General features: G+C 37.6%; 1 protein-coding gene across 4 annotated transcripts in view; it reads right to left on the minus strand.

Annotated features, from left to right (window-relative positions):
- Window positions 1–1,727: 1,727 nt before the first annotated feature.
- The window catches only part of lekr1 (leucine, glutamate and lysine rich 1), a 176,598-nt gene continuing 162,496 nt past the window's right edge, over window positions 1,728–15,829 (minus strand). For 2 of the 4 annotated variants that reach the window (XM_048542834.2, XM_059651081.1), the window contains 4 exons: window positions 13,512–13,605; window positions 9,802–9,966; window positions 6,559–6,858; window positions 1,728–2,959 (listed from right to left, as the gene is read on the minus strand). In XM_048542834.2, coding sequence (XP_048398791.1) covers window positions 2,579–2,959; window positions 6,559–6,858; window positions 9,802–9,966; window positions 13,512–13,605 — 940 coding nt within the window. In that variant the 3' untranslated portion in view covers window positions 1,728–2,578. The remainder of the gene's footprint in view (window positions 2,960–6,558; window positions 6,859–9,801; window positions 9,967–13,511; window positions 13,606–15,829) is intronic. The other 2 variants (XM_059651083.1, XM_059651082.1) reach the window with 2 other exon arrangements.

Genomic DNA, 15,829 nt, shown 5'->3' on the forward strand with positions numbered 1-15,829 from the left:
CAGCACAGCTCCCATCAGATGTACCTGATGTGCGACTGGTGCCATTATTCAACCAACTGGAAATTGCAGTGCCCAAAAGCCAGGCACTAAAGAGTTGAATTTCGTGATCTACATTTTTCTTAACAACTTTTTAGAATTTTCACTATTTCATTTTTGATATTCCAGAAATGCATTTAAACATCATTAAAAGGGACTGGAAGTTGAAGGTTTTCATCTTGTACTCATCAGAATTAGGACGCAAGAAACAGCTTTGAAAAAAAGAAACGCATTTCTTGTATTTCATATTTCTTATTGAACATAACTGTTAAATGATGACTATACATCAATTTGAGAAATGTGGTGATCACCTTGTACAAAAATAAAACCTACAGGATGTCATTTATGTACATTTTATTGAAAGACTGTTTAAAATAAAAGTTTCTATCCATTTAACAAATTCAATGTCATAATGTTTATCATTACAAATAATCATAAACTATATTTGCTAATGCTTCACAATGTTGGAACTATCTTAATTTCATGACTGTGGAGAAATATTTCGGAAGATAAATTTATTTATTTATGATGCAATTTGGCAGAGACAAACTGAGCATTTATTACTATACATATTATAAATCCAGGTTCCTCTAAATCAAAAGATTAGAAAATATATAAAACATTAAGAAAAGAGCAAAAAAATTATAAACAGATTTAGAGTAGAAAGTGGTGATTCAATTAATAAATTTAGAAACCAAATGTAAACAATGAAGGCAATGATATGTCTGATTATTATTTAATCATTAGAAGCAGTAACAGAAAGACAAGACAATGGTAGGCAACAGATGCACTATATTTAAATTGGCAAAAGCTTTCAGTAACATGGATTCATGACAATGGTCAGAGCATACATAATAGGACGTTACAGAAAAAAGGTAAACAACTGATCACAAAATGGAGACTGGCATTAAGGATGGTTATTCCAACTAACTTAGAGTGGGAAATGGTATTCCACTAGGATCTGTGCTTGGGCCTTTGCTGTTCATGATTTACTCCAGGAACTGAAAGGCCAATTTCCAACTCTGCAAGTAATGCCATATTGGGACAGGGATGGGGGAGCGATCGCAGTGTTTCAATCAACCTGTTTTGATATGATACATCTCTGAGGCTGGTAGGAGTTGAATCTGGACTTTCAGGCTCATACTAAAGGGCATTACTCCTACATCAGAGGACTCACCAATCTGGGATAAGGTTGAAGTTTATACTAAGAATTATAACAAAATATAAATGCCAATAATGTTGCAAACTATATGTTTATCTGTAATAATTTCAACATAAGTAAGTGTAATGTGTTGCATTTTGGTCGGCACATTAAAGAAGTCACATACTCCTTGCAAAATACAAGTCTAAGTGTGCTAGGGGAGCAAAGGGATTGAGATGCACTTACACAGAAATTACAAAACGTAGCAAATCATTATTAAGAGATAGAATTGAAAAGGAAAGAGATTCTGTTAAACTGATCCAAACCCTCATCATAAATCAGAGACAATGCGAACTGCAGATGCTGGAGAATCCAGGATAACAAAGTGTGTAGCTGGATGAACACAGCAGGCCAAGCAGCATCTCAGGAGCACAAAAGCTGACGTTTCGGGCCTAGACCCTTCATCAGAGAGCTCTCTGAAGAAGGGTCTAGGCCTGAAACGTCAGCTTTTGTGCTCCTGAGATGCTGCTTGGCCTGCTGTGTTCATCCAGCTACACACTTTACTATCCTGATCATAAATCACTTAGGTGTTTACAGATATTTATGTTATAAAAGTAACAAACAGATACAAGAGAAAGTGCAAGAAAGGATGTGAAAAATATCATAGTTGAAAAGTTGTACATCGTCATAAAGATTTAATAAGCTCAGAGACTTTGAAAAAGAGAAGAATGAGAGCTGTATTTGTTTTTAAGAAGATTTAAAGGGGTTTAATATGGTCAACGCAAGGAAGTTAATTATTACTTATGGACAAACAAAACTCCTGGTCATAAGTACCAATATGTACTCATCAACAAATCCAATAGGCAGTTGAAGGGAAACTTCTTAACAGGAGTGGTCAGAATATGAAACATGCTCCCGTAAGTCATTCAGTCCAACACAGAGATGGATTTTAGGGGAAGCTGGTCAAAAACATAAAGGGGAAAGGAATGTAAACATATGCCAATAGGATTTGATGAAGATGTGCGGGAGGAGATTCATGTGGAGCATAAGAACTGGCATATATCAGTAGGTTGCATGATCAATTTCTGTGCTGACCATTCCACGCAATTCTGATGTAAATGGATCTGAAGAAACTTTTCGGGGTCAGAAAAAATTTTCTATTTTCCAGAATCATTGGGCAAGAGAATATATTTAGCTTTAGTTAAAAGCAATTTATGGTTTTGCAAAGCTACACAACAATTAATCATTCTTGGCAGAAAACCCAATGGCCCACAATTTCAGTGCATTGTTAGAATCTACTTTTATTTAACATATATACGTATGTATATACATTAACATCAGATGAATAGTCCAAGCAGATTGGTTTTCGTGCAATGTTTTACTTTTTTTTTTGAGAGAAGCTTACTTTCTTCTTACAGCAGCTGCAATCCTCTGTTTGATTTCACTAACAGATGAGGCTCTCCCTTTTGATGGCTGTGGTACTGGTATAATTGGTAAAGCAGTGGTTCCAGCATTATTTGAGGCATTTGCATTCACCAGGAGCCCATGCAAGCCACTAAGTTTAGTTCTGCTGGTGCTGGAGAGGCTTCTTTGGATCTTATAACTGCCTGCAGATGATGAGGATGAACTCAGGCTTCTTTGGCTAATTGAACGTTGAGAATGTGGATGTTCTCTACTGAGACTCTTTAGTTCCATCAACTGTTCTCGGGCCTGACTAAGAGCCTCAGTGAGTTCATAGCGTTCCTCACATTCTCTACGCACAGTTTCTTCAAGAAATGTATTCTGCAAGTGAGAACGTATCAAAGTTATTTTACATTTCGAAAAAACATTCATTAATCACACTGAACTAGATAAACTGAACTGCAAAAAGGCATATTGTAAAACCTAAAAAAGACAGTCAAGAAAACAAAATACTGAATTATAGGGAGATAGTAAGAACTGCATATGCTGAAGTAAGAGATAACACAGTGTGGAGGTGGAGGAACACAGCAGGCTAGGCAGCATCAGAGGAGCAGGAAAGTTGATTCTCAATTTTAGATCTGTCGACTACTGTCATTGAACTATCTACATTGCAGCTATGAATCAGATACTCAAAACACTTGAATTGTAAGTGTGTTGGCATATTTTAGAACAAAATGGCAAAGCATGTAGTGAGCACCACTTAACACTGGTTGTTAGAGTTCAGTAAGAACATGACGTAATAAACTGGACCTTATGTTAACAAAATAACTGGGAAAATCAACGCAACAAATGCCACGTTGTTGAATGTAGACTATCTGTTTTAGCACCTTATGTAAACAAATTAATTCGAACATTCATGAGCAGGTATCCATTGCCATCATTCCTAATACTTTTTTAAAAAGCTGGATCAGGTTAAATTGATTATTTTGGAAGTGCATCTACAATATTTTTCCTTTTTTTTCATGAAATGTGACCATCATCAGCAAAGCTAAAATTTGTTGCTCATCCTAATTTTTCTTGAACTGAATGGGTTTCCTAGCATATTTCAGAGAGTAGTTGAGAGCACAGAGCCACACGTGAGCCAGGACAGGTGAGGGTGGACCCTTTCTTTCCCAGGCAAACCAGATTTTAGTGAATTAGAACAACTAATGACAGTTTCCTGGCTACTGTGACCCTAAGGTTAATTGAATTTAAATTCCACTAGCTGCCATGATGAGACTTGAACCCATGCCATTATTGGCATGGGTCTCTGCGTTACTGGACTTCAGCAATTCAGGAAAGTTAGTTCACCATCACCTTCTCCAGAGAAAAGGAATGGGTAAGAAATGCTGGTCTGGCATACAACATCCACATCCTATGAACAAATAATCAAAAAAAGTTTATGTATTCACATCCAAGCTGTGATTCATCAGCCTCTGCAAATGTACCTGCAACAGAAATTCAACAGGACGTTATTTTTTATGTTACTTTAAAGTCACAAGAATTGGATACATTCTGGCATCTAAAGATTTGCATGAGTAATTAGCCCTGACAATAACTGCAAAGTGCAAAGGAAGGCTTGTAATTGAGAAAAAAAAACTTTCTATTCAACTATGATTGGCTACCTTCCTATTTAGGAGCCATTAATTGACAACCCAATGTTTGACTGGTTGCACGGAGATGGTGGGGACAGGAGTGACTATACCTCAGTTTCTATTCCACTTTCCTCAACCAACCGACAAAAATAAAATCCAGTGCTCTGTCAGAACCCATGATGTCAGCAATATCAAACTTATATTTGGCATCAACTTCAAGAGAAACAGAATTATCATTTCACCTCTGGGGGCAGAATTTTCTTAGTCCCTGAATGTTGTGGGCAAATGTGAGTCAGTTAGGCAAGTATGATGATATCAGAAAAAATAGATTCTCAAAATCGAGAAAAGGTCAGATTTTTCGCCTAAGTTTGAATGGTAAGGCAAGAACAAAGAGACCTATTTGATTGCATTTACATCTAATTATTACCTATCCTTGCTTCAGTTTTATATAGTTTGCTTAATGTTGACAATTCCTGATATGAGCCAGAGTCGGTACCGGTGACTCTTTTGCTGAATGCTTCTTCAAGCCTCCAACTTGTTAGTATGCTCCAGCATCTCAGGGCACACTCCATGGGCAGTGACTACCTGCAGCCTCCCATTCATAGCAGGGCATCAGACAAGCATCATATTATTTTAGCACATCTCCATTTCACCTAGAATACATTTCACTACATCAATACTGCAATGTGGTGCATACCATGCCGTGCCTTATAAGCGACTGCTGGGTCTCTCTGCAAGAACAGACAAGGACCCATCTCACAAATTGCAGCAAGGTTCTCTTAGCACTCACTCACTTTGGATCAACTTGGATCTTTACATTTTCTGTGCCTTGCCTTCCTTTCGTGTGCTTTGTATTCACCTGGACAGACTTGGCAGGACAGCCCTAACTAACCAAGGCTCACCCATGGAGTAATGTCTCCACAGCACCCTGATTAATCCTTGAAGCACATACATAATTTGCTGGCATGTACTGCAGGTATGACCTTTGCATAGAACAATGCTGCTCAGACATATTCGCTCCCATGAATCTCAGTTGTCCCTACGGAGAAAAGTTAAATGCACTCTCACTGAACTAAAAAAAAAGCACCCATTCGAGACTGGAAACTTGTAAATGAGCACGGAAGCCACTGTATGCTGAAAAGCAGTGCAAATTACAGACGCTGGCAGCCCTCAACCGAACATTGAGGACCTTGTGAGCTAAGAAAGCAATGTGACACATACAAAAGCTGAAATCCGCGAGTGTGTTAGGAAAGCAAAGTGAAGTATAAACAGATTGTTAGTCTCTAAGTAGACACAAAGTGAGTGAGCACTAAGAAATATAAAGCTAAGAGCCATAAATGCATCCTGTACCGATGCTTGAGGTGCATTTTTGTCTCTGCTTGCAAACTGAGCCACAGGTAACACAGATGTCTACTGTGTTGAAGGGTGACACAGTGTGTGAATTGGTCCGAGAGTAGGCACAATGATGTATTAAGGCTAGCAGTTTACTGATGCCTACTTGTGTAGATGCTAAGTCAAGTAAGATCACGTCCATCGAGAATGCAGATCAGTGTTGCATTGAAATAGTTAGTTAGAATAATCACCGGGACAAGCAGCTGCAAAGTACCAATTCTAACTTAGATGTTGGGAATTTGTACCATTTAGCTTCTTGGGGAAGGGAATTGTAAGCAGTATATAAATTAGTTAGGGCTTCAGTGAGATGTCAATGCATGGAAATAATGTAGTTGCTGCCACATGGGAAAAATTGTCCTCAACATCAAGGTTCTGATATTTTCATTTTCTCTGTATTCTTCCACCTACTTGCCTTTGTAAATCCCATGTCAGGGAGACTAAAGATCTATCAATATGTACATCCATGATAATATGACCTGCATTGGAAAGTGTTGGAATTTCCAAATGAGTTAATCTGAGGTGGAACCCTGCCAGACTGGGTTCTGTTGCAAATTCTGACCTCCTCAACATGAGTAATTGTGCCTTAATCAAATAATATTGATTATAATATATTATATTGACATGATATAATAGTTAATTATTTTATTACATTATCAATTGCTTAGGAAGTAGACCAATGCATTTTGTGAAGGATTTTTAAGGATAAAGAGACATGTAAGATTAATGAGCCAATGTTTTACAAGTGAGAACATCACTATTGACCTTATCTGATGTTCATATGTGGGCACTCTCACTGATTAAGAAAGGAACTAAACACAAGGGCTCACACCTGGAATATTCCTGGTGTGTGCAGTTCAACTGTTTAATATATTAAACTGTTAAGGCATCCGAGCTAAGTAGCTCTACATACTCTCTTAAAAAATGCATAAAGCCAGGCATTTGTAATAAGCATACCTCTTCTTTGGCCTGGTCTAGTTCACCTGTTAGCCGCTGTAACTCCTGATGTGTTTCTCTCAACTCGATTGATTTTTGCTGTTTTTCAGTCCTCAGTTCCTCAGTCACGGATTCTACTTTGCTTTGTTCTTGTTTCAGCTGTGTCTCTAGTTGCAAGATTACCTTTTCCAAGTTATAGATTTTACCATCTTTAGAACGAGCACTCTCCAATAACTGGCACTGAGTTTCTTGAAGCTTTTTCTTCAGCTTGCTCAATTCTAACTGTAATGCTTTGGTCACATCGCTGATCAAGTCAGAGACCTAACAAAAAGCATCCAAATCCACACAGAAGTCAGCAACTGAGGTGAAAAAGTACTTGATTTACCAAACTTCCAATTTTATTATCCACCTATTTACAAAGTTGTTAGAAACACAATATAATTTTCATTAGGAATTCAAAAATGCTGATGATCTATTAGCAGTCTCTTTCAGAAAAAGTAATGACAATTAGTTCAGGTAGGCAACACGGCTACAAGAGGAATGTTAAATTTTATTGAATTAATAAGCATAATATGAAGATAGGAAAGCTTAAATTTTACTTTTGAACTCATTTGACATTTTTAAATTATTTGGTATTTTAACTGCATTGTACAGCACCCTTACAGTCTTCGCAAAGTTTAACTTCTGTTATCTCTGTAGTGTTCCACAAATAAAACAGAATATCTGGAAATAGTAGTTATGCTGAGGGAGTGTGTTGGATAGAGTCTATAAACAATTTGTATATTAATTGTGAAGTGAAAGAGCTTTCCAAGTCTAAAGGCTTTTACATAATCCATGCTCTCTTACGTTTGTAAAATCGAAATGCACACCTAGTATTTTGATATATTCAGTACATATTAGCCCCATCCATATTTGATCATGTCTGGCAATTATGCTCTTATGCACTTTACGTACTGGCTTTCGGGTTTTGTCATGCTAACTGTTGTTATCCTTTGCTTGATTAAAATATTTCCTTACGCCCTGATTATATACAAAATTTAATCAATTCACAGTTTGATTGAAGATGCATTTGTAACTTTGAGTTTCTTAATCTACAAATGACTATCCTGCAAAGTTCTGGAAAATCGGAGATCATTAAAACTATTACATTAATGAGTTTGAGATAACAATGTATAGAGCTGGATGAACATAGCAGGCCACGCAGCATCAGAGGAGCAGGAAGGCTGATGTTTTGGGCCTAGACCCTTCTTCAGAAATGGCGGGGGGGGGGGGGTGTTCTAAAATAAATAGGGAGACAGGGGGAGGCGGATAGAAGATGGATGAAGGAGAAGATAGGTGGAGAGGAAACAGACAGGTCAAAGAGGTGGGGATGGAGCCAGTAAAGGTGAGTGTAGGTGGGGAGGTAGGGAGGGGACAGGTCAGTCCAGGGAGGACAGACAGGTCAAGGGGGCGGGATGAGGGTCATAGGTAGGAGATGGGGGTGGGGTTTGAGGTGGGAGGAGGGGAAAAGTGGAAGGAAGGGCAGGTTAGGGAGCGGGGACAAGCTAGGTTGGTTTTGGGATGTGGTCAGGGGAGGGGAGATTTTGAAGCTTGTGAAGTCCACATTGATACCATTGGGCTGCAGGGTTCCCAAGTGAAATATGAGGTGCTGTTCCTGCAACCTTCGGGTGGCATCATTGTGGCACTGGAGGAGGCCCAGGATGGACATGTCATCCAAGGAGTGGGTGGGTGAATTGAAATGGTTTGCGACAGAGAGTTGCAGTTGTTTGTTGCAAACTGAGCGTAAGTGTCCCACAAAGTGGTTCCCAAGCCTCCGCTGGGTTTCCCCGATGTAGAGGAGGCCACATCTGGAACAACGGATACAGTATACCACATTAGCAGGCACGCAGGCGCACATCTGTTTGATGTGGAAGGTCTTCGTGGGACCTGGGATGAGGGTGAGGGAGGAGGTGAGGGGCAGGTGTGGCACTTCCTGCAGTTGCAGGGGAAGGTGCCGGGTGAGGTGGGGCTGGAGGGGAGTGTGGAGCGGACAAGGGAGTCACGGAGAGAGTGGTCCCTCTGGAAAGCAGATAAGTGTGGAGAAGGAAAAATTTCTTTGGGGGTGGGGTCAGATTGCAGATGGCGGAAGTGCCGGAGAATGATTCGTTAGATCCGGATGCTGTGTTAGATCTGGAGGTTGGTGGGGTGTTACGTGAGTTTCATTTATTTTACAAGCAGCTACTGTTTAAAAATTGCACTGCATATAAGAATTGTATTCATTTATGCTCTGTAAGGGCTTTGGGACCCTGAAGCAACCTTTCAATTATGTCATGGAACTGTGTGTCCCTGAGCATAAATAGAGCAGTAAGGACAATGTTAGGACACACTGCACTGCCCTTTGGAAAAACACCATCAGACCTCACCAATCTAGACTGGAAGTCTCACATGAGCACATGGACATAAATAGATGAAGAAGATAGATTGAATCTTACCTAATGTAACTATAAATCAGAGCCTGTATATCTATGATTATCGTGTATAGCTGTATTTATATTAATGTATTTTAAAGAATGTTACTTTGAAGTCTAGTTGTGAAGACAGTTCTTGGCTTTGCTTTCTCCTCGACTGGTCTGGCATGAAACTAAACTCAGAGTCTGGCACCAAACCACATGATAATAGGTGGCATCAGTGATGGGATACACTGCCTAGAAAATTGTGGCAGCACCGAAGATCAAGGAATAGGCCTGAAATCATCTGGTAAAAAATGGATCTTTATAAAAATATTTTTTCAATGAAGTGTCAGTGTAGCTTTAAGATCAGATAGTAGCCAGGAAAGCCACAGTGCTGAACAACAGATGTGAAGATCCCTGAAAAGAAAACTCAGTCCCAGAATACTTTTAAACTCAGTTACAGAAGTATGCCTTTTAAAAGAGTAATAAGAGAGGTAAACTTGTAAAAGTCTTCTAGTAGCTGAGGACAGAAATCAGAATTGAATACCCACAAAAAGAGGCCCATTACCAGACAGCCAGAGATTTCATATGAAGACAGTTCCACAAATTACTTTGCTTATTAATCATGTTAAAGAATATGCAGGAAAATAAAATATTTGATAAAATGTTATTTGAAAAAGTGTGCATAATGACACTAGGAATGTAATGGGTTGCAGAATTATTTTCTGACATATGTTGTATACTTAGGTTGCTCATATGCACTCACAAACAAATGCACACTATTGTGAGATTATAGCATTTCAGAAGCTATTTTTAGTTAAGGTATACCAGAAACCTGTGTCTGTAATGTCTCGTGCTCTTTGTTGTGTTTATTTATTAATTCTTGCTGTTTTTGTCTTTCTGTATCAATTTCAATCTTTGCTTCTTCCTTCATTTGTAGTGCTAATTCCTTAAGCTCTGTGCGGTGATGTGCCTGTTGCTTCGATAGCGCTGCATCTATCTGCAGAACAAGTAATGAGCATTGCTTACTGTTTAGAATGATGTCAATAGTATCAAATAGCAGTAACTGCAAATTTTTTGCAAATAATTTAAAATTTATCAACAGGGTAAATTTAATTTAAATCAGTGCATACGGTCTATATTGCCTTGAATTTTTACTTTTGTTACTGGTATAAGAGCAGGCTTTAGCATTTTTAAAGCAAGCAATATTATGGATATGACAACAACATTAGTTATAAATGACTGAAAAAATAGCTAGTGCAGGGTGAATGATTTTCAAATGCAAAAATGACCTAGACACTCCAAAGGACACATCTTTTGGAGGTACAAGACATTTACAAAATGTTAAGACAATGAAACAAACTATATTCTACATATTTATTGAAGTTCCTTGAGGGTAACCAACAGCATTGATAAAGGGGACCAAATAGATGCGGTGCATTTGTATTTCCAGAATGTATTCAATAAAATGTCATAAAAAGAATTACTATATAAAGTAAGATTTCAATATTACAATATTTTGGCACCCTAAGAAGACTAGATAACTAATTGGAAACAGATAGGGAAAGGACAGAAGATTTTCTTCTTGAAAAGCCATTAGTGAACCATTTCTGTTTATGCTATACTTGATTATATTCGACTTCATCACCATTCCTGAAACTAGCTTTATATTCCAAATTTATTAATTGAATTAAAATTTCACCAGTGCCGTGGTGGGATTTGAATCCAGGTTCCTACAACATTAGCCTAAGTCTCAGAATTACTCATACAAAAATGTCACCTCCATGCCATCATCCACCTCTAAGATTCAGTTTATCCAAGTCTCTGAACTTGTGGTACACTTCCACTAAGTCTTCAGATCCTTTGTTTTTAAAGTTCCTTACTGAAAATGAAACAGTCAAACAAGAACAACTCAAGTATGCTGCCATTCCTGGGGTTAGGTAGCTGCAATTTGCTGACGCAGTATTGATACTTACTGAGCACTCCAGTTCTTTGTAAGGGGATGATGAAGCCAGTAATATCAGTCAATTTTGACTCAGGCTGATGGTGGGATCAGTTCCTGTCCTTTTACCCTCTTAAGCATTCCAACGCACAACAAATACAAGAAAATTTGAGCTGCCTCATTGTTCATCCTTTGAAGTTATTGATGGAAAACTGACTCACTCTTCAGTCTTCTTTGTATGATTTTTCTCCATTGGCTGTGCCAGTGTAATTCATTACCACAGACAGAAGAACAAGAAATTCTGATAAAGGGATCACCTTATTTTCTTACATTCAGCACAGCTTTATTTCCTTTTTACGAATAATTAGTGTGAAGATGACCAGTCAGGCTTTCAATGTTAGAAAAGTAAATATCCATGAGTAAAACTACATGATTCACTAGCTCTGTAAAATATATGCAATACATTCAATAAAACACTTGTTTGGGTCAGAATGATTTTGTTTATGCAGCATGAAAGATCTTCCCTTTCAGGTTTCTGCACAAGGCAGGTCAGACCTACATTGCCACGATATCCACGACAGATAAGGAAAGGAGGCAGGACTCAAGTCATTCTGCAAGAACTGGTACCAAACTACGTTGTTAGCACCAATCTGATTCACACCAGCTGAGCAGCCTAATGGCTCCATTGAGTTCAAATTGCTATATTTCAAATTTCTGAATAGTCAGAGTCGAATTTCCTAGTTTTTCTATTCCACCAAATAGCTGACCAGAAATTGCTCCCATTCTTAACATTTCCCAATGACATATGTAGGAAAGCCTTGCAAGTTAATATTCAACCTGTTGGCCACGTTAGGTAAACACTGTTCTTAGCTATCAAGTCTTAGAATGGAAGTGAATCCAAAGTTCCAGGTCAGAGACAGGGACATATTCACTGTGTCACAAGGCTTCCCAGTAAATATATAACTCAAATCATGGTGAAATGAATGGCAGAAATACAATTTTTTGCACCTGATCTTTTTGTTACTGAAATAAAGACAATCTAGTGCAACAATTATTAATAAAGATGATCCGTGACCACTCAACTATTCACATATTTCACAATATTATATATGCTTTGAACTTGTATTACTCCATTGATGATCTCTTTGTATATCAACCAAATAGGCATCATTTATGATACAAATTAACTCAGTTTTCAGTAGCATTTAGGTGAAGGAAGCAAGAGTAATGAATAATGTTGCAGAAATGGAAGAAAGTTATTTAGTGATTAAAATCATGGTTGAACTTCAGGATGTTAATACTTTGCATGGCCTCGTTCAGTACCTGGCCAGGGAAAGAATGAAGTCAGGCGCCACACATTGAGTTTAAAGATCAAAAACAATAACTTGGTCTTGAATGTTCAGTTACAAAAACATTAAATAATTGCATGACTTTATGTTAGATCAGGCTTATGGCTGTTTAAAGTTGGCTGTGAGGTGAAGGGAAATGTAGAACAGTATTGGTCTTTCAAATGAATCTCTAATGGGCAGTGACAGATCACAATTTCATGAATTTTCTGTTATAATCATAATCCAGAAATCTAACTGGTGAAGGAAAGAAACAAAGCCAATTGTTACACACTTATACAAGCGTTAACTTTTGGAGTTACACATTGCAGGTATGTACCTCTTAAGCCAACACCAAATATGCTATTTATAGTGGCATACGCAAAGCTTCAGTTAATACCCACTATCTACAGAATTAACATATAATTTTCATTAATATTAAAAGGAATCTGCCTTTTGCTTGGTAGAAAACATAACTTTATTCAATGGCTGTGCATGTTTTTTTAAAAGAATGCAGCTGTAGTTCTTTGAGAATGAGTTGAAAGGATACTTATTATCACATGGAGTTTCCGTGTCACTTGCAATTAAAAATTGCCAACATTTTTGAGGGCTGCTATGAAGCAAATTTAAAATTTAACAGACATTACCAACCTTAAATGGGTGTAAGTGAAATTAATTTGTTTTCAATCATTGTAACGCTTTTTCTCTTAAATCTTATCCTGACGTTGCTACTATTTATTATATTTTATGGAAAATTCCACAGTTTTGGTATCAGTTGAAAGATTGGTACAGAAGAAACATAATCTATACCTGTAAAGTTATATTGGTGAAAGCTGGATCTATAAGCTTGCAACCAGTTTTACCGGGCAGGCTTGACATTAGATACAGATACATTTTGTGAAAATGTGTGCCAGTGGGAATGACATTCAGCTTTTAGTATGAGAATTACACCAATCAGGACTTGTGATTGTCATTAAAATTAGAACCAGTCAAGCTTTGCCATGGTTACTAACAACACAAAAAGAATTCTGTGCAAAAATTCAAGATGTTTTTCTTTAAAACAAAAGAATACATCTGAGATAACCTCTGATAATAGGGTGATTAATTTTAAAAGGCAATCTTCCCACTGATGATTTGCCAAGATCACTTATCCAGAATGTCAGATTAATTTGTTGACTCATTCATGTTCTTCTCTCTATGGGTATTAATTGTAGTTTAAGAAAATGTCACTTGTCACAATATGTATTTAGAAACTCTCGCAAAACAGAAGTTCCCTACTTTTGCCCTCCAGTTATCTTCATCACCTAACATCTGTTGAAGACGTTCTTGAAGCTGTTTAATCCTGTTCTGGTGTGAAATCACCATCTGTTCCCTGTAAAAAAAAAACACACAAATTTATTTATTGATAAAAATTTAAGTATACAACATTTAACACAACATTCAAAACAAAATTTCTCGTGAATAAACGTATAAAGCATTACTTTTAACACTGCTGTAAACAACAAAAAGAGAAAAAACAAAACTGAAAAGTACTGGATTCAAGTTTATTGGACAATTCAGAGGGTTGCCTAAAAGATGAACTAGCTGTTGCAAATAGATGATGGAAGGTATCCCGATCATTGAGTCAAATTGTCTATTTCTGGCATGTACATTCTATGTAAATGAGGCACGTTACAGCAGTGTGGTGTAAGGGTGACACAAGAATGTGTTTCAGTGGGGTTGGGTGACTTTTTAAGCATACTCCCAGACATCTTGGATGTCAATGAATGAGTGCTCTTTGGAATCACCGGATATGTCTATTTAAAGGACTGAAACAAAGTAGTGGAGGAACATAGTTTTGTCAAGATTATTGGATATGGGCCTGAAAGGGTTAATACTGAGGGGGGCCATACACATAGCCCCACTATAATGATTTGATATGGACTTGTGGGCGGACAGTTTCGGATCTCAAAGGGATGGGACCTAGCATCTCAGAGTCTTTGTAACAATGTCTATCTACCACATCAATGTAATGTGTAACCAACTGCTAACATGCGCTAAGTTGTACCTTGTTGCTACAAGAGACTCTTTTAATTAGACCAAGAAGTAATTTTCCTCTACCACACTACACCAAGCAGGCCATGTACTTTTCTAAATTTAAGTAGGGACAGTGGCAGCAATCTTCATCATGAGCAGCAACACAGTATAAACAGTGATGTATATTTGATTTGTAGCTCATACTGCATGGTACACAGCATTGTGAGATCTTCAAACTCAACTTTAAATTGCCTCAGCACAATTAGCAGCATGGATGAGTTGAATATGTCGGAACCCCATAAGGTAAACCCTCGTGGCGATCGTCAAAAAGGAAGTGTACTCCAGGGACTGGTTTAAAAAAAAAATCAGTCTTGTTAAGATATGCAATGCAACAGGAGAGTTAGCAACTTTCTGAAGAATGAGAATTAGTAACTCCAAAGCAGATACATGCTGTATCAGGAGGTGGTGGTTTATGGGAGCCATTCCAAGTTGGAGATTAGCATTGAGTGAACAGATACTGGAGGCTCTGTAAACATGACTTAAAATCCCTGGTGGATTATGGAAAGTTTTAAAACAACACACTGATGTAGGCTGGACAACACTGAAGTTTGAAATTTACTTACAGCTCAAATTGAGCAGAGTGAGCAGTGAGGCAAGGGTACAGCAACTGAAATAAAGTGCCACAAAAGAAATATTAATAAGTGCTAGCCAAGTAAGTAATTTGCCAGAATATGTGATCTTTGCTAGAACATTAACAAATTTGAACTGAATGTTTGTAACCACAAAAGGAAATAACTATTTCTGAGCTGTAGGTGTTTTTCATTACTGCCAGGCCACTGGCCAACTATCAAAAAAGACATCAAATCAAGATATTAACAAGGAGAGACAGGATAGACAAAGACAGACTATTCCCACTGATTGGATCTTCTAGAAATAGGGGGCAGTCTGAGAATTAGGGAGCTGGACCACTCAGCAGATATGTTAGAAAGCACTTCTACACTCTAAGGGTGGTAATGTTTGGACTTCTTCCATACATAGCAATGGATGTTGGACTGTTGTTAATTTTCAGTCTGAGATCGATACATTTTTGTTAAGCAAAGGTATTAAGGGATAGAGGCCAAAAGTAGGTATATGGAGTTATGCCACAAAAGAACCATGATTTCATTGAATACTGGATCAGGCGTGAGGGACTGAATGGCCTATCTCTGTTCTTATGTTCCTGTAATTTTAACTTTTCTTTCATAAATATCTCTGAAAGAAACTAACCACTTCTAACATGAATGCAATCAAAAAGATGCAGGAATGATTTTATGGATTTACAGTTCGGCAAAGAAGGGATAATTTGTTGAAAAATGCCAAACAAGGCACACAATATTCAAATATTATATAAAAGCTGCTAAAATCCAACTTTTCTTTCATAAATATCTCTGAAAGAAACTAACCACTTCTAACATGAATGCAATCAAAAAATGCAGGAATGATTTTATGGATTTACAGTTCGGCAAAGAAGGGATAATTTGTTGAAAAATGCCAAACAAGGCACACAATATTCAAATATTATATAAAAGCTGCTAAAATCC

The sequence above is a fragment of the Stegostoma tigrinum genome, chromosome 14, assembly GCF_030684315.1.
Source record: "Stegostoma tigrinum isolate sSteTig4 chromosome 14, sSteTig4.hap1, whole genome shotgun sequence".
In the NCBI taxonomy this organism is placed as follows: domain Eukaryota; kingdom Metazoa; phylum Chordata; class Chondrichthyes; order Orectolobiformes; family Stegostomatidae; genus Stegostoma; species Stegostoma tigrinum.